Source organism: Corvus cornix, chromosome 4 (assembly GCF_000738735.6).
Source record: "Corvus cornix cornix isolate S_Up_H32 chromosome 4, ASM73873v5, whole genome shotgun sequence".
NCBI lineage: Eukaryota > Metazoa > Chordata > Aves > Passeriformes > Corvidae > Corvus > Corvus cornix.
The window spans coordinates 3,680,434-3,696,748 of NC_046334.1; the positions used below are offsets into that span (position 1 = coordinate 3,680,434).

Sequence of the window (16,315 nt, forward strand, 5' to 3'; positions counted from 1 at the left end):
CTAATTAGGAGAAGATGTAAGAAACTCGAGAGGATCTGCTCCTGTTACTAAAGTAATTATGTAATTAGGACAAAAGTCAATCATGTGGTAGCATTTGGGGCCATGGAGAACATAGGCCTGCATGTTAGAGAATACTAAGCACAATATGAAACCCAAATCCCCATTTTTAAAACTTATTCTAAACAAATTATACATAACAATAGGCCTGAGCCACGATCTCCAGCCGGGAGTTATGCTTGCACCAGCAGAAAAACTGAATCAAAGGTGACCAACTGCTCTGGGCTCAGCTACACAGGGAACTAAAAAAGCTTAAGATATTACTATGGACCGAAGAAAACTAAGGCTAAGGAAAAGACTGATGTAATTAGGACCTGCTTGTGCTTTGACATTTGCGAGTGTATGGCCTAATCACTTCAGTAAGCAGTGTACAGTGGAGTGCTACACGCTCCTTTTCCTGAGCTTTCCCCCAGATGGACTAGGCAGGTGGGATTACAGAACACAGTGTATCTAGAGGAATCCTCTGCAGTTCCCAACAAGAGCCTTCTTCCAGGTTTGCTGTATTGAAAGAGCCTAAGGGGTGAGGAGAAGGAAATTCCCCTTGGATCAGAAACCAAGTACTTTGCTATTTTCCGTTCAGATCACATAATGCAGACATATACCATAAAGACAAAAAGCAATTCTGATGATGGAATTGTTCCCTTACTTTCCCTAAGTCCCAAAGAAGATCAAACCTTCCATCCATTGCTGAGTCAATACCCACATGTGTTTTACCACATCTGAACACAGCTTTCCTGATTGTATTCTTGCTGGTAACACCAGTCATCTTCCAGTACTTGTTCTTTAACCTTTCTTTTCTGTCTGTGCTACTTTTCCAATTTAATAAATCCTGATCCACATTACAAGGAGAGATTTCTTCTAATTATCAGAGAACTTTATTTTTACTGTTTTATTGCAATAGCTGAGTCCTGCCTCTAAAAGTAGCAGTCTACCTTGAGTACCCAGTAGGTGATGGCTGATGACTTCAATGCTGATGACTGTGCTCTGGATTTTATCTGGATTGTTTCATGCTGCAGTTTTTTGCACATTAGAATCACAGGCCTAACTCTGAAAGCTGTTCCAGCTCTACAGGCAGCTGGTGCCTTTTTTAGTAGGTTCTTACTTTAGCTGACTTAAAACTGTAATTAATTTTGCTTCTTAAGGAGATAAATTTTTTATTTACTTTGCTGGCACCTGAAGAAATATTACATTAAAGCCAAAGAATGGTAACAGAAAATGGGAAACTTGACATTTTTGATAAGAGAGCATACCCACTTCAGAAGACAAAGTGGTTTACTTACTTTGCTCTCCTGGTCTTGTAGAGGTTTGGTTCAACCTTGTAAAATTATCCTGCAGGGACAGAACTGTATTTACAGACTTTCATTTTTTATCAACAAAAACTTCACATCCTCTTCTATCACTCATGCCAGCAGTAGCCTCCACGCTTTGCAGCCGTCTAGCTACTATAATGTGTGTCTCAGCATAGCTGAAAATCCATCCAAGAAGCAAATTACTGATCTCCATAATCCTGCATCAAGACTGCTGCTGGAACTGAGGGAGTTTGTTCAAAGACAGCTTGGCTAGACCTGCTCTCTCCTGCAATGACTGGGACGTGTGATATCTGAAGGGGAGAAAATTACTCAGCTGGCTAACTGTGACATGCCCAGTCCCATTTTGCACAATAAAATTCAACAGGGTATTTTCAAAGGCTGGTGTAAAGAGTAGCACCCCTGATTTGTTTGGAAGAGCTTCTCAGTGACAGGAGACAGGGCCCAGTAAACAACAAGCCAAACTGAGTGAGCGCTGCCAGGAAAAAACCCCAGCATTTCGCAAGCCAGTTACTAGGAAATTCAATCTTACTTACTCACAGCCTGGGAGAGAGGTCTCAGTTAATTCAGCTAAAAGCTCCATATGAGAAAGTCCTACAGATTTCAGTAGAAATTACACTGAGATTGACTTTTGTGCAAATTATTATGCACAGCTCAAACAGAAAAAAATGCAACAATAACAGAAAACTGTGTCATTCCTGGAGATGTTGTATGGTAGCTGTGGTGGCTCTGTGCTTCAGAGACCATCCATTCTCCAGGTATTCCAGACCTGCTGGAGAGCTGTAGAGTCTTCCATCAGCTCTGGAGAGCTCCACAAGTTGGTTTAAGCTAAGGAATGGAGCAAGGACTTCTATTCCCTGTCCAGTCCTGTCGAAATGACTTTGTTTACAAGTGTCTACAAAACCATATGGAGACATTCTAGGTGATAATTATTTGCAACGACTTCTGTAATGCTTTTTCCTGGTTCTCTGAATCCAAGACCAGACAACACCAGAGGAATGTGCCACTGCATTTACTGACTTTACAGGAGCTCTAGGAAGCAAATCAGTACCATTTGGAGCTTCTGAAGAATTAGAGGCTTGAGGACACACCAGGAATGAGAAGCTTCTTTTTGAGATACACAGTGCTGAACTGCCCCACACTTGGGCCTTCTGCCAGCAGTGGTAAGGCCCTGATTTCTGAAAAGCCCCATAGCACTGGAATGGTTCAGGTGAACAGCTACAGCTAAAGCCTGGTGCCAGCAGTACCAGTTTCCTCCTGCACAAGAAATGACCAGGGTAACTCTGTGGCACAAACTGGGCAATAGTAACTTTTCATCACTTCTATACTACTGAGGATAAAAATTCAGTGTGTTTTGAAGGTTTTGCTGTGTTCTCTGATGCACATCAATAATCTAAGCAGCACCTCTTACCTACTAATGTCTACATAACTGTATACAGTTCTCTGCTCTTACAGAAGAATCACCAGAAGAGAAAAGCTGATCTTACAGGACATGATCAGCAGAGTTTTCTGCATCTGAAATGCAACGTGTCTGCGGCATTTGTGTCAGCAAGAATAGGTTGAGCAGGGGATTAACAAAAGTTGTTTTAGTATTAAGTTGATGTAATTCTATTCTTCATGTGTGTCTGTGCAAAGGTAAAGCCCTCTTACTGCACTGCAGTGTGTCTCATTGTTACTAATTCCTGGGTCCTGTGAACTCTTCTGTGAATCCAATTGTTTTCTTTTCATTTATGGAATTTCTTACTAGCTGTTATTTTTAAATGAGACTTCGGTTTCTCACATGCCTCGTGGAAATATAGACAAATGTGAAAAACATCTACTGGAAAAATCTCCATACTTCAGCAGGCCCAGAGGATTTAGTAATCAGCATGAGATTTTCCTCCTCTCAATTACTGACTCTTTTGTTTTAAAAAAACAGCACTAATACTAAACAAACAAACAGAAAGCCCCAGTTGCTCCTCTTTCTCAGTGTTGCTTCTTGGATGACTTCCAGAATCATCTTTTCACTGTGATTGCTGACATCCTGGGCTAAGGCAGCATTCATGAGCCTGAGTATTTCTAGAGGGGCTTTGGGGATTTTTAAATTTTATCTATCTATTATTTTAATAGGGAGGAGCCAGTATTCTGGTTTTGTTGTTTGGGGGATTTTTAAACAGAAAAAGCAGCAGAATGCAAATGGAAAATTAAGGACTGATTCACTGACTCCAGCGTCTCTCCAAAAACATGTCAGTCATTTGTTACAGCAAGAATGAGAAATACCTTCTGGTAGAGACTGTAAAACTCTGAAAAAAATTAGGAACTGCCATCCCTTCCCATAAGAAATCCTACAGTTCAGTACCTTCAAATTATTGCCTATGAGTCTAACACTCCTCAAACTTCAGGTTGGCTGAACTTGTCAAAATAAACAAATTCCTGCTTCATTTCCACTTGCTGATGCACTCAGGAGGAGGAAGCTGGCTGAAGACACGGCCCATTGCAGGTTTATTCAGCCCTTAAGTCATGGTGGACTGGACAAACAGACTGCAGCTCTTATTCCTTCCCCCACCCACCACCAGGACCTGGTGAGAAGTGAGCACTTCCACACTCTCCAGCCAGCAGGGCTTTGTAGCTCATTTCTGTTCCCAGTTCCATGGAGCATATCATCTTTTTCCATTTGACAAAAAGAAAAAGGCATGGCTTGGGTGAAATTGGAAGCCTTGCATCAGCCTGACATGGACCACTGGTCCCTGACAGCTCTTCACACGGCATCTGCTTTGCTCATCCACTGGCCCAGGGCCAGCAGTGGCTGCTGCCAGGTCGAAAGTGGAAGACTTAAGCAGGAGTGGGAGAGGAAAGGATCAAGTGCTGTCCTTGGAAGACTGGAACAAAATAATTTAAGCTAAAATTTTCAGTATGTAAAGAAAGGAAATACTGGCTGATCATCTGGGTCAGCTAGAGTAAGATTCAATAAACAAGTTAATGCAGGAGTTTAATCAATTCACATAATTTAAAAAAAAAAAGGTTCAGTGCAGTAGAAGTCAAGGTGACACTCCACAAGAGGAGTGAAAGATGGAAGAGCAGAAAAAAGAAGGTATGATGTCTTCAAATCAATCTTGGCAACATTTCTTTTTGGGAGTTTGAGCTGTCTGGAAGCAAACTATAAATGTTCTGAAAAATAAATGAATTCCAGGAGAGAAAAATCTCCATTTCAAAGCTCTGACACACTGTGTGGAGAGCCTTACATTTTGTGAGTATTCTAAGAAGTGGTGATGTGGCTGAAGGCCATCAGGATCAAAGAAAATCGAGCCATACTTTCCTTACTCTCTAAGACAAAGAGGGGATCACATCTTTTCCCCATTCACTAGCTTTCATGGACTTTACTGAATTCACTCTTCAAATACTCAAGGCAAGAAGATGTTGTTAGCCCATAATAAGAACTCTTCCTACTGCAATAGCATGAGACAGGATGAGAGAGCTCCCATGAGAAGCAGCATGGACAGGAAATATGGACAAGGGTTCAGTGAGCAGATTAGCATTGTTTCAAATTAGGAGTGATTTAAGCTATGACTTGAGGATGACTTTTCTGAATCACATCAACACCATGTGTTTTTCAATGCCTGATGTCAAAGACTTAGCTCATAAGTAATAAATTAGGAACCATGTTGAGTTAAGAGAGTGTAAAAATAATCAGGTTTTTCGACAATGATAAAAACGAGTTTGTGCCCTCTGAATTAAGCAATATAGATACAGGCTAAGCTGAAGTACAGTAACTTAATCACAATTTGAGATAGACCAGTAAGTGTGCAGAGAACTTTAATGCTGACAGATACTTGAGTACAGGAAGCAGAAACAGCACTTCTAGAGTTAAATACATATATTCTACTGCTGCATCTGGGATTAAACTCTTCCTGACAGTTCCCTTTGGCTTACATTACTGAACTAGATAAGATAAAATTACAGTCTAAACAAACGTAAGCAGTCTTTTAAAAAAAAAAAAAAAGGATGGTTTTATACTGGAAGATGATGACTGCCAGCTAAGGAAAGTTCAAAGCATCAGCATGACTGGAAATAGTATTCCATGAAGTAAGCCCAAGATTGCAACTTACCTCTTCCCTGTGATTCTTTATTGGCATACAGAGAATGCTCTGAGTCTTATACCCTGTGATCTGGTCAACTTCTGCATTGAATCTTGGATCCTGAGACAAGAAAAAATACAGTTATTAGACTACTAGCCTAAAGACCAGTTCTTTTTCTTCCTTGGCTTATAGATTAAGAGAAGTTTAATATTTGATTTGACTGTTACCCAGGATAACAAAGGTTCCATTGCTAGCCAAGAATTACATAAAGTCATTACTATTGGTGTATTAACAACAAAAAAGCGTTTGTGTGGAACATGAGTGCCAGTAGAAGACAACTGCTATAAAGAACAAAGAACCCAAACCCTAGGAGAAGCCTTTTATTTGAGCCTAGACCATCATTATAATAAAATACTGATGGATTAACCATCCCCAATTTAATTTTTATCAAGAAATTACAGAAATAAACTGAGAGAGATGGGCCCACAGAGGAACACTGTTTCATGAATGTGGTTAGTGGTTTTGCTTTTATCAGATTGCTTGTTTCATTTATTCACCTCAATATTGAACTCTGAATAATCACCTCAATAGAACTCTGATTTTTTTAGTCCTTGCTTCATGTTTCTGTATGCACATGTGTCTGTAGTACGTATATTATAACCAAAACCATGGTGTCAGGTTTGCATCTTGACCACTTTAAGTCAATATGGCTCCAAATACAGGGACTAAAATGACAACATTCCAGCAGCTGCTAATGTGGCTTCTTCTTTTTTCAAGAATTGCTGAAGACAAATTTCCTTGGCTTACCTCATAGGCATTCTTGATGTTGAGAGGCTGCCCTATGGCTGCCACGTGACCCACAATGCCCTTGTTCCACTCCAGGCGAATGCAGTTGTTGGAAGCTTCTTCCAGGGTGGATCCTTCTGCCACGTCAAACAGCCTGCTCATGAGAAACTTCTCATTCGAGCTGTCCTCACATACCAGGAACAGGGAATAGCGATCGGCTGCGATCAGCTCGTGGATGTGTAGGAAGATCTTATGGCAAAGCGCTGTGACATCTAAGTGACTAGAAATATCTTTGACAAGTTCTAATAGTCTTGAACACTGATCCCCTGCACTGGTCTCAATCCTTGGAGATTGCAGAGGCATCTGTTCCTTCTTGTCAGAGCCAGAGAGGAAGCTCACTGCTCCTACCGAGTCCTTGACAAAAATAGGCCTTAAGGGTCTGTCAAATTCAGAAGCAGAGATTTTCCTCGCTGGTGTCCCAGAGTTGGTGGTCTCAGCACAAGCAGGCTGGTGACAGGCACAGGCTTCACTCTGGGACTTGGTTCCCTCCTTGCAGACTGGGATGGTGTGAACTCTCTCAGCAAACCATGCATTAACCATTTCTCTGTAAAACAAAACCAAAAATACAGTGAATGATGCGAACTGAAAATCCTCTAACGCACAATGGAAGCTGACACTGTGAAGAGGATAACTAAACCTTTTCACACAGAGGACGTTGAAGCACCTTTAGGCTCTTCTGTATCAATATTCTCCAATTTTACGCAGCACTTAGCCCAGATTAAGCACTAACATTTTCTGCCCCATAAAAAAGAAGCTATTTTTGCCTAGAGGAAATTATGAATAGAGCAGAGGAGGACCACTTACACTGTGGCTTTCAGAATGCAGATCAGAAGTTTACACCGTAATTTTGCGACTGAAAAGTTCCAGTCCTTCCCATTCCATTTCTGTACAAGACACATATATATATATTCATATGAAGACAAAACTTTCTGTTCCTAACCTCTAAAAAGATAATTTTGAACTTTAATTCTCTCTGTCAATCACCTGAAGCCCTTCCTATTTTTCTGTTGCCAATATACTGTTTTTAAGTAAGCTTCCCCTGCCCTCCAAGTTAATAAAAAATGCTGGTTGGACTCAAAGCATAAAAGTTTTGTTTAAAAACCGTCAAGGAAATGTGAATATTTCCAATTCAACCCCCTTCAAAATAGTGAAAGAACAGACTGTTTTCATGCATCTCCCCTATTTCCTTTCCTTGCAGATGACGCTCATTGTCTAACTCAACCCCAAATACTGAATAACCCTAAAATTGTATTTTTAAGAGTTCATCACCAATTAAAAAATACCATGCATCTCTAGTATTTAACCGTGTTTCTCAAATTAACTTAGTATGAGGAAGCCAGCCTTAATAATGTCCTCACTAAATACAGTATATTGTCATAACATTAATATACTTTTTTTATCACTATAATATTTTCTTTTTCAAAATTGGAGGGGTTTTTGTTCGGGTTTCTTTTTGTCTTTTATTTGGTTGGATTTTTTTATACACAGGGCTTTTTGTTTCACTTGCTCAGCGCTGATGACTCCTCACAGCACATGCCCTACTCTCAGAAGAAATGGGTTTTTGCTGTATTACATAACATATGAGCCTAGGAACAGCAAAAATCCTATTAACAAGTCTGATCTTTTGGAAACCTTTCATGGTGGTCATGTTTTAAATTTGGGATATTTTTTATTTTTTCAGCAGACCACAGGAATTCTGAGAGTGAAGCTGAATGAAACCATGGAACTGAGTCAGGTTAGTCAGCCACTGATCAGTTACACACATTGGTGTACGTTACATATGAAAAGCACTGTACAACAATCTTATTTTCCTTACAGCACGATTTATCTTTGTTGTAGGATGCAATACTGCAAGCACAATTAACCATTAATTCAAAGCAAAGTGATCAATTAAAATCTAAAGTCCAACAATATTATTTTTAATAGCAAGCCATTCACAAAAGCAAACTTATTTGACTTCTGTTAGGAAAGTTTGAAAGAGTTTTTTCAATCACATATCCTGTGGAGACCTCAACTGTAGGCAAACATACTATAAAAAGCTGAATTATTAAAAACTACCAATGATTGTTCTTTATTAAAGCAGTGATGCCAATTTTTTGTGGAGTTACTTTAGCCAAGTGTTTCTTGCACTGAAGCAAAGAAAAATTAACTTATTATTAGAAATTTGACTTTAACAATATCACTTTACAGTACTTAAACAGGATAAACATTACATGTGGAGACTGTGACCATTTATTAGTGCAATGCATAATATGATTTGCATAGGACAGTGTCACATTTGCAAAAGCTGTTTCAGTGAGAGTCAAAATAAGAAGCTAGCACTTGGTAGCACTTGGAATTTTCATTTATTTAACTGAATGAGAAAGAGTAAAAATTTTTGATTAAAATGACCAAAAATATCCTGAAGAAAATTAAAAAGCTAAAGATACAAAAATCTGTATGTAAATACAGTACAATCTCTAAAATCAGTGCTGGTAACTCTTGTCAGCACATGTGTTATATAGGGCTCCTTTTTGTTTTACTCTGATCTCCTCAAAATAAAAAATTACGTGGAAATTTTAGCTTCTCCAAAACAAAACTACCGTCTAGAACTAAGGCTGCAGAAAAGAACCTGAAAATGCCAGCTGGATGCCTTTAAACCTCAGACACAAGAAGGTAGGTATAGAATAATTGATAGTTTTAAAGAAGATTGGTGGCTTGACCCAGATTCATGTGTGTGCTGACTTGATTTCTGAGCACTGAGGACTGGCATTAATGGAAGGTAAGATCGAAAAGTCACAGTAATAACATAGTACCAGATGGAGGGCGTTCTCCAACAAATGATGAGGCCCAGAAGCCATGTAATTGAAAATGCACAGGCATGAGCCTGTACTGTTGTTGGGCAACAGCAATTTGCAGAGCAATCTGATTCACTGCTTACTTACTCCTGAGGAAAGGAGAATATAAAAAGCTATCATTTTCCCTTCTCCTGATTTACACTGAATTTTCATACATGGATGTGTTGATACAAGATGCAAGGCAGAGAAATAATCCTGTACCCTTCATGCATAAAGCAAAAGCTAAAGCAGAAATTTGATCAGTTGAAACCTGTCATTTTATTTATTCTGCAGTGTTGTTCTATGATTTCCCCAGGCCTTAATGGTGTAGGAGTAGCAATCAGTAAGAACAATGTACTCTGAATTCTAATACCTGTTCTCAAACAGGTGGCCGTGAGATTATTAATTTTTTACCCTCTTGCTTTTTTACTGCGTAAAATAAGCATACATTTCTTATGAAGGTTATTGAGGGATGTGGACCATAGCTGAAAAACCTTTCACATGAAAGGAATTAAGTTTAACAAGAACTGACTACTTGTTGGGTATCTGCACGCTTTATGAAGCTCTTAAACATTGAACAGAACTATACGTGGAGCTGCATAATTATGAGTAAGATATTCTTGTCCTTTAATGTCTCTTGGATGATGGTTCAGTAACTTGCCAACATAGTGTGTGATTCTCAGAAAGCTCTTTAGATTAACAACAAACCCTTAACTAAACTGGTTAAAGCATCGTTTTCAACTTCAAACCATTTAAGCATTTTACTTTGAGCAACAGGAAAGCCATTCAGATTCAACTGGAAAAAGAACAGTGTTCAGTGACCTTTACCAAATGCCTCTTCTAACAAGGAAACTATTTAGCTCCTTTTACTCACCCAGTTACACACACGGGTGAAAGAACCAGCATTTCGCATGAGCTGACGTATTCTAACTCTATTTAAAATCTCTCAGTGTCTTGACATTAATTTGCTTGTTGACACTCAGTCCTATTTAACAATGCATGACAAGAAGGGTATTATGACCAACACAAGTAGTCTCATAGCACAGAATTAGCTCAGCAGATATCTGACACCAGACATGTCCTGAGCCACAAGTGAGGTTCCTGGAAATTAGCAATGAGTGCCATGTACAATTAAGATGTCATTTTGAAAGGACTGCAGGAAGAAACAAACACTTGTGACTATTCATGTGAACAGTATTCAGGAAGCATTGGCATTGTCAAGAGCTGACTGTAAGGACAAGACCTGGCTGTAGTTTAGAAGTTGCAGGAGCAGATACGGATCCATAGTGATCCATGCAGACAGTTAAACTTGACGCAGTGTCTCTATCCCACCGTGGCAATCACTGCATGTTTAGGAGTTACAGCATCTATTCCTCATGACCTGCATGACTCCTTTACTGCAATATGATCCTTTAATATGAACCTTCACTCAAGAAAGCTGTAATTTATCCCAGAGTTCATGAACAGGAATAGTAGAATATGAAGTAACCATTTTTTAGTCCTTTCTATCAGCCAAATCCGATCTTTCCTCTATAAAACATGACAGCAGTGACAGCTGAATTTGGCTGGTGACTTCATCAGCAGACGACAAAATGGGAGAGAAATCTTGAAGAGACAGTGCTAAGAAGAGGATAAAAATGCAATGGCAGGCAAAACATTGAAGAAAAAAAAATGGCATGGTTCTTCCCTCTATCACTGCTTATATACAAGCACACATAATCTGCAGTTCACAAGACCTTGTGCGCTTCAGGGGAATTAAGAAAGACTCCTTTGGCCCCAACTTGTTAAATGCTGCACAGAAGGTAGACCTGTCCCTAGAGCATGAAGTTTTCAGTATTTATAGGCAATAAAAATAGAAAATCATGATGAAAGATGGTTGAGAAAACACAGGCAACACGTCTTGAGCCAGGTCATGCAGAAGGGCACAAGTAGAGCTGAAGAGAACCTTGCTGTATTTCCTGTGCCATATGCATCAAATCACACTGACAACACTAATCACTATTCTACTCATACACTGGGAATATTAAATAATTTATTGTACCCATCTTTGCTTCACTGTGATTATCTTCAAAGTACACAGCAGACTTCTCAAAAAGAACCCCAACCCAGTGAAGATGTTTAAATATTAACAGCCAGATTGTGATTGTCTTGTTTACACATATATAACCACGATGCCTATGTAAGAACACACCAATGTGACCGTTCAGCACAACTGCTTGGCACCTTTGGAGAAAATGTGCAAAAAACAGAATGCAAAGGTAACACTGAGATGCAACAGTGACAGTAAAAACTGTATGTTACTTATCTTGCACAAAGAATGCATAACACTTGCAGTTCTGTAACAGAACACAGCGATAAGAAGCTTCCAGTGAAACAACAAATAATTCCCCATTTTCTGTTGCTCTCAAACCATTCATATATACAATGCGTAATGTTTTAGTAGTTGCATGGTCTGTTCTGCTAATTTTTCATTCAAACCAACAGTTACTGATAACACACTTTAAGAGAGGGATTACAAACTTGCCAGCTAGAAAATGCCAGCTTTCAAGTGTCTGAATTCCTGTGGCCTAACCCTGCCAGTGTTGAAATCAACAATATTTCAAGCTGAACTTCGTAACTAGTTTCTCAATTGCCTTCCATAAAATAACCACTAGATGTCTTCGAATTTCTCTCCAGCATCTTGACATAATTTAGACATGGAAATCATTTGAAGCATTAGCAAAAACTCTAAAACTATTATGTTTTAGCAAATGAGTTTGAAATGCAAAGCCATTTGGATATTACACTTGCCTTCCCATTTTCTTTCTAGCACGTCCTATTTCACAGTCACATTCTAAGTGGTTTTGTCTCTTTCCTAGCAGTGAAAATATTTAAATAAATTGTATAAGGCCTCACTAGATGGAAACAGTAAACTGACAGAAGTGTTTTCAAACTGACTAAAAGAGGAGATTTACAAAAACAATAGTTGTTTTTTCTTAAACCCTTCCCAATTATAGTTAGTGGAGATGCCATTTCTCACAGTGGTAGGCAAGCAGTTCTGGAATATGAAGTATGACACTGCCAGTTTTTTAGCCCAACTTGGTCAAATATATTAGCATACATTTAGCTTTAAACATTTCAAGTGGTACAAATGACTTCTGTTTGAATACAGTTCTTAATTTAGAACATGAATTCTTGATTCAAACTATGCTCATGAGAGACAGAAATAACTTTTTAGAATGATGAAATTTTAATCTTGTCTAAATGCTCTTTTTAATAGAGGGCAGAGGTTGCTTTATTATTTGTAGCAAAAGTACTCAAATTGGAAAACTAACACTGACAGGCTATTCTTGGCTATTTTCAAGTTTTCTTTAATAACCTAAATGCAAGCTTCACTTTTTACAAGAATCCTTTCCTCCACAGAAGAGACTTTCTATTTGCACTATAAAGAAAGACAGAATAAATCCTCAGGGATTAAAGTTCAAATTCTAAAACATGACCTTTATTTCTCCTCTATATGTTTGCTTCTTGCCCCAAACGAAAAAAAAAAAAAAAAAAAAAAAAAAAAAAATTAAAAATAAGTAGGTACCAAATGATTTTGTTGTGGAAAGCAATATCAATACTTTTAGTGAAAGATGGATTACGAGGTAAGGTCACACCTGCTTGGAGACCTCACCTAAGCTTTCAGCACAACTTCAGTTCCCCTTAAATTCCTAAACCAGGGGTTAAGTATGACTTAAGTGGTGCAGAGGCTCTGGGACGGCTCTCTCTGCTGGGGTGAGCTCTCCATAATGCACAAATAAGTGGGAAAAGATATATCCTTTACTAAGCAAATATATTTTGTGGCTATATTTTCAGTGCCAGACCCAATGTGAAATCACAACCATTGTGTTATCCACGAGGGCTATTTGAGATGGGCTTCTTTTCTGGCACTTCACAAATAGCTCCTTTTGTATTTAAAACCTTTTTTTTTAATATAGTTTTCTTCAAGTAAATCATATAAATGAGAAAGTATTCCATGTAAATTTATGTATGTTTCTTTGCCAGTAAGGAAGATAAATGCTTCTATACTGTGGTTTTATTAAATGTATTTTTTCCACGACAAAACCAAAATGCTTTAATGGGGAAAATGATAATAGGTGGTAGCATATTAGTTCAAGTCAAGAATGTATTGCCTAAATCCTCCTCACAAGAGGATTCTGCAGCAGATACCTAACACAGAACTTGCATGAACCTCTACAATTTAGAAATCAAAGAAATATTGAACTTTCTTGAGTCTTCTGCAGTGGCAATATATGCCTCAGCTCCACTTTTCTCCCCAGTTGCCAGAAATTTGACCCTGTTCTCTAAAATCTGCCCAGTTACAGCCAAAAAACCACCCAACGATGGAAATGAGATTTCAATGCCTATTGGCATTATCAAAACTATACTGTTATATGGTAGTAGTTACCCTGAAACAGAAGGAGGCAAAAAGGGATGTTAACTGTCAGAGTACTTCACTCCATCTTACTTTCTACCCATCCTCTAAGGTTTACCAGTGTATTTTAATTAATGTATTGTGCAAACCTGTTTGTTTCTTTATCACCTAGGGCAAGCAGAACTGAGTAAAAGCACATTCTCCTTGTAGCCTCTCAGTTTCTGCTAACTAGTTCATCTTCACACCAAAAATTCTGTGTAGAAGTTCAGTTTAGAGCTTTGGGGGAATTTAAGATGTAAATTGCTAGTAAGTGGTTTCTTATCGTTTCTCAAATGACAATTTCTTCAGTCTGCAGTAATTGCTGTTTAAGAGATTGTTTCCAAAATACTCCAGCACACACCTCACTTCATTTCCAACAACAAATGCCAGAAGTACTCAATCACGTTTACAACTTGATGAATACGGGTAACATTCCTTACCTTCCTGAATGCTTTTTGCATCAGTAGTTAAAAATATTTTGGGATGATCTTAAAACTTTGCTGTTATCAAGAAAGGCATAAGGGAGGATATGGATACATTATTTATAAGTGGCATAACTATGAACATCATTACACCAACAAGAAAACTTTCCAAGATTTCACAGAAATTGATTTTTTTTTTCCTGTACTCAGTTCTCAGAAAAGCTCAGTAAACATCCAATAAAACCAAGTAGGTGGGAGAAAATACTCTGATCCCCTGCATTGACACCACTGCTTCCTGTGGTTTTCAAGCCATGGTCCCAAGAATCAGTGGGTTTGCAGCCCTCTTGTAAATGCTTCACGCTGGGTAACTTAGAAAAGCAAGCACCCTTTCAGCATATGCCAACCATCAGCACAGGATTCTATGCCCCCAGTAGAAAGCTGTTGAATCAATCATGGAAGTTCAAAGCCCACTGTCCACTTACCAAGGTCATGTTAGGAGTGCATATGACTCATACCTGTGCATTTTTAGGATTATTACGTTTTTTGTATGCAATACCTTTTAAAGAAAAACATAGGCCACAGCACATTTCAGTGCAGAAAACCTCCAACAGCTCTTTGAAAATCAGAATTTTCATTCAATTACAAAAATTTAAGCACACATGCATTCCCAATGCACAGAATGCATATGACACGTAATATTACGACACTTCAGATAGCTGGCTCAAACTGAACAACGTTTTTAAAAGTCCTCTAGACAGAGACTGGAAGGCAAATGTCCTGAGTAATGTAGTACCGCAGGCAGTACATTACAGATTGATTGTCCACCAGCCATCAAGAAGAAAAAAAAAAAACCCCAAACAACTGTGCTTGAGTTTTTTGAAAGTAATGAATGTAATTGATATATTCAAGTAATGCAATATCTGAATTTTAGCACAGTTTCCCAGTAAACATCAGTTCTGGAATCCTCAGTGAAGCACTGTGAAATACCATGCTGTTAAGGACATTTATTTTTCCAAATACAACCCCACCTAAATTCATTTGTAAATATTTCTCAAACCTGCTAATAAGCCAAGATGTACTTATAACAAAATAATCTTATTTCCACTGAAAGGCATACAAGATTTGGGTCAATAATTTGTTTTCGTCACACCATACTTTTAGGGAATCAGACAAAAACTGCCTGTAACAATGCAGTTACCTCTAATCGAGAGGAGAAATTTTACCTTGGCTGTTTTGGCAGTCTTCTGAGTGCAAAGAGCACTAAGAGAGAATCACTCCTGTATTTTTAAAAGTAGGGACAAACAGGAAGTCAGAAATACAGAAATATTCCATAGTGGGTTGAATTAAGTGCGATGTTTGAGCATGGCAATGCATGGCTTGTTTTTTTTTAAAAGAACATAAAAAGATAAAACTTCAGGAAGACAAAAAGGGTAATGAATTTAGCCATAAATGTGACCAAAAAACCCCCAAAAACCTGCAGACTACACCTTTATAGCATCTAGTTAGAACAACTATAGTTGTAGAAACAAAGAAGAATTGCCTTACTTGAAAATGTTTCTGCTTCTGGAAAGCCAGAATATGATAGACAATTCGAAAACTTTGGAAGGGGAAAAACAACAAGAGCTGGGGAAAAAAAAAAAGCTTAAATTTTGTCAGAGCTTGGCATTTAAAAACTCATGACCCTTAGGTGTGCAGTACCAAACTCCAGCCAGAAGTTTTGTCAGCCAGTACAGTCTCACTGAGTGAACCAAATTCATCTCGTCCCCGAGTGTGCTGGTGACACACTTCCCATTTGTTGTGCTGCACTTTGATCATCCTGGAACAGCACCTCATGGATAACAGCTATTTATATTGTCTCCACATAGCACTCGTCTCCCTGGGACGAAATAAAGTAATAAATAAGTGATTCCATACCTTCCTACTCATGGGATCCCAGTTTGTTCACCTACTCAAAGGAGGAAGGATTTAAAGTAGAATTGTAGCCTCGCACTGCACAGGTGGAGTTCAATCAATGCAGTGTTATCAGAGAATATCCATAAAGCCAGCCCAGCCTGGAAAGAGGCCAGGATGTGGCCTTCCTGCAGACACTACCAACCTCGAGGCATTGCAGATCAAAATACGAGGTGTAAGCCCTTGGAATGTGCTCATCTTGTACAACACATTGTAGGGCAGACAGGAATGCAGGTGCACACCTGTTAAGCAGACCTGCAGCCCTTCTCTGCAAGAATCCAGAACAGACTGGGGAACACAGTGACTTCAACAGTTGTCATTTTATGAACAAATTGTGAATAGAAAGAAACACGTTTTAAAGTGCCACCTTGCCAGAAAATACAATTTTTATTTAAACCATGACAACAGATACTGATACCAAACTGCC

At 38.6% G+C, this 16,315-nt stretch overlaps 1 protein-coding gene and 1 long non-coding RNA gene across 10 annotated transcripts in view; one reads left to right on the forward strand and one right to left on the reverse strand.

Moving 5' to 3' along the window:
• Positions 1 to 16,315, forward strand: part of LOC109145617 — a 115,373-nt gene that overhangs the window by 40,506 nt on the left and 58,552 nt on the right. For both annotated transcript variants that reach the window (XR_002047093.3, XR_002047094.2), the window contains exon 4: positions 7,947 to 8,000. This is a non-coding gene — a long non-coding RNA (uncharacterized LOC109145617). The remainder of the gene's footprint in view (positions 1 to 7,946; positions 8,001 to 16,315) is intronic.
• PDE5A (phosphodiesterase 5A) overlaps positions 1 to 16,315 on the reverse strand; it is a 106,493-nt gene that overhangs the window by 32,521 nt on the left and 57,657 nt on the right. For all 8 annotated transcript variants that reach the window (XM_019290097.3, XM_019290096.3, XM_010406437.4 and 5 more), the window contains 2 exons: positions 6,227 to 6,809; positions 5,450 to 5,539 (listed from right to left, as the gene is read on the reverse strand). In XM_019290097.3, the coding sequence (XP_019145642.1) occupies positions 5,450 to 5,539; positions 6,227 to 6,809 (673 nt within the window). The remainder of the gene's footprint in view (positions 1 to 5,449; positions 5,540 to 6,226; positions 6,810 to 16,315) is intronic.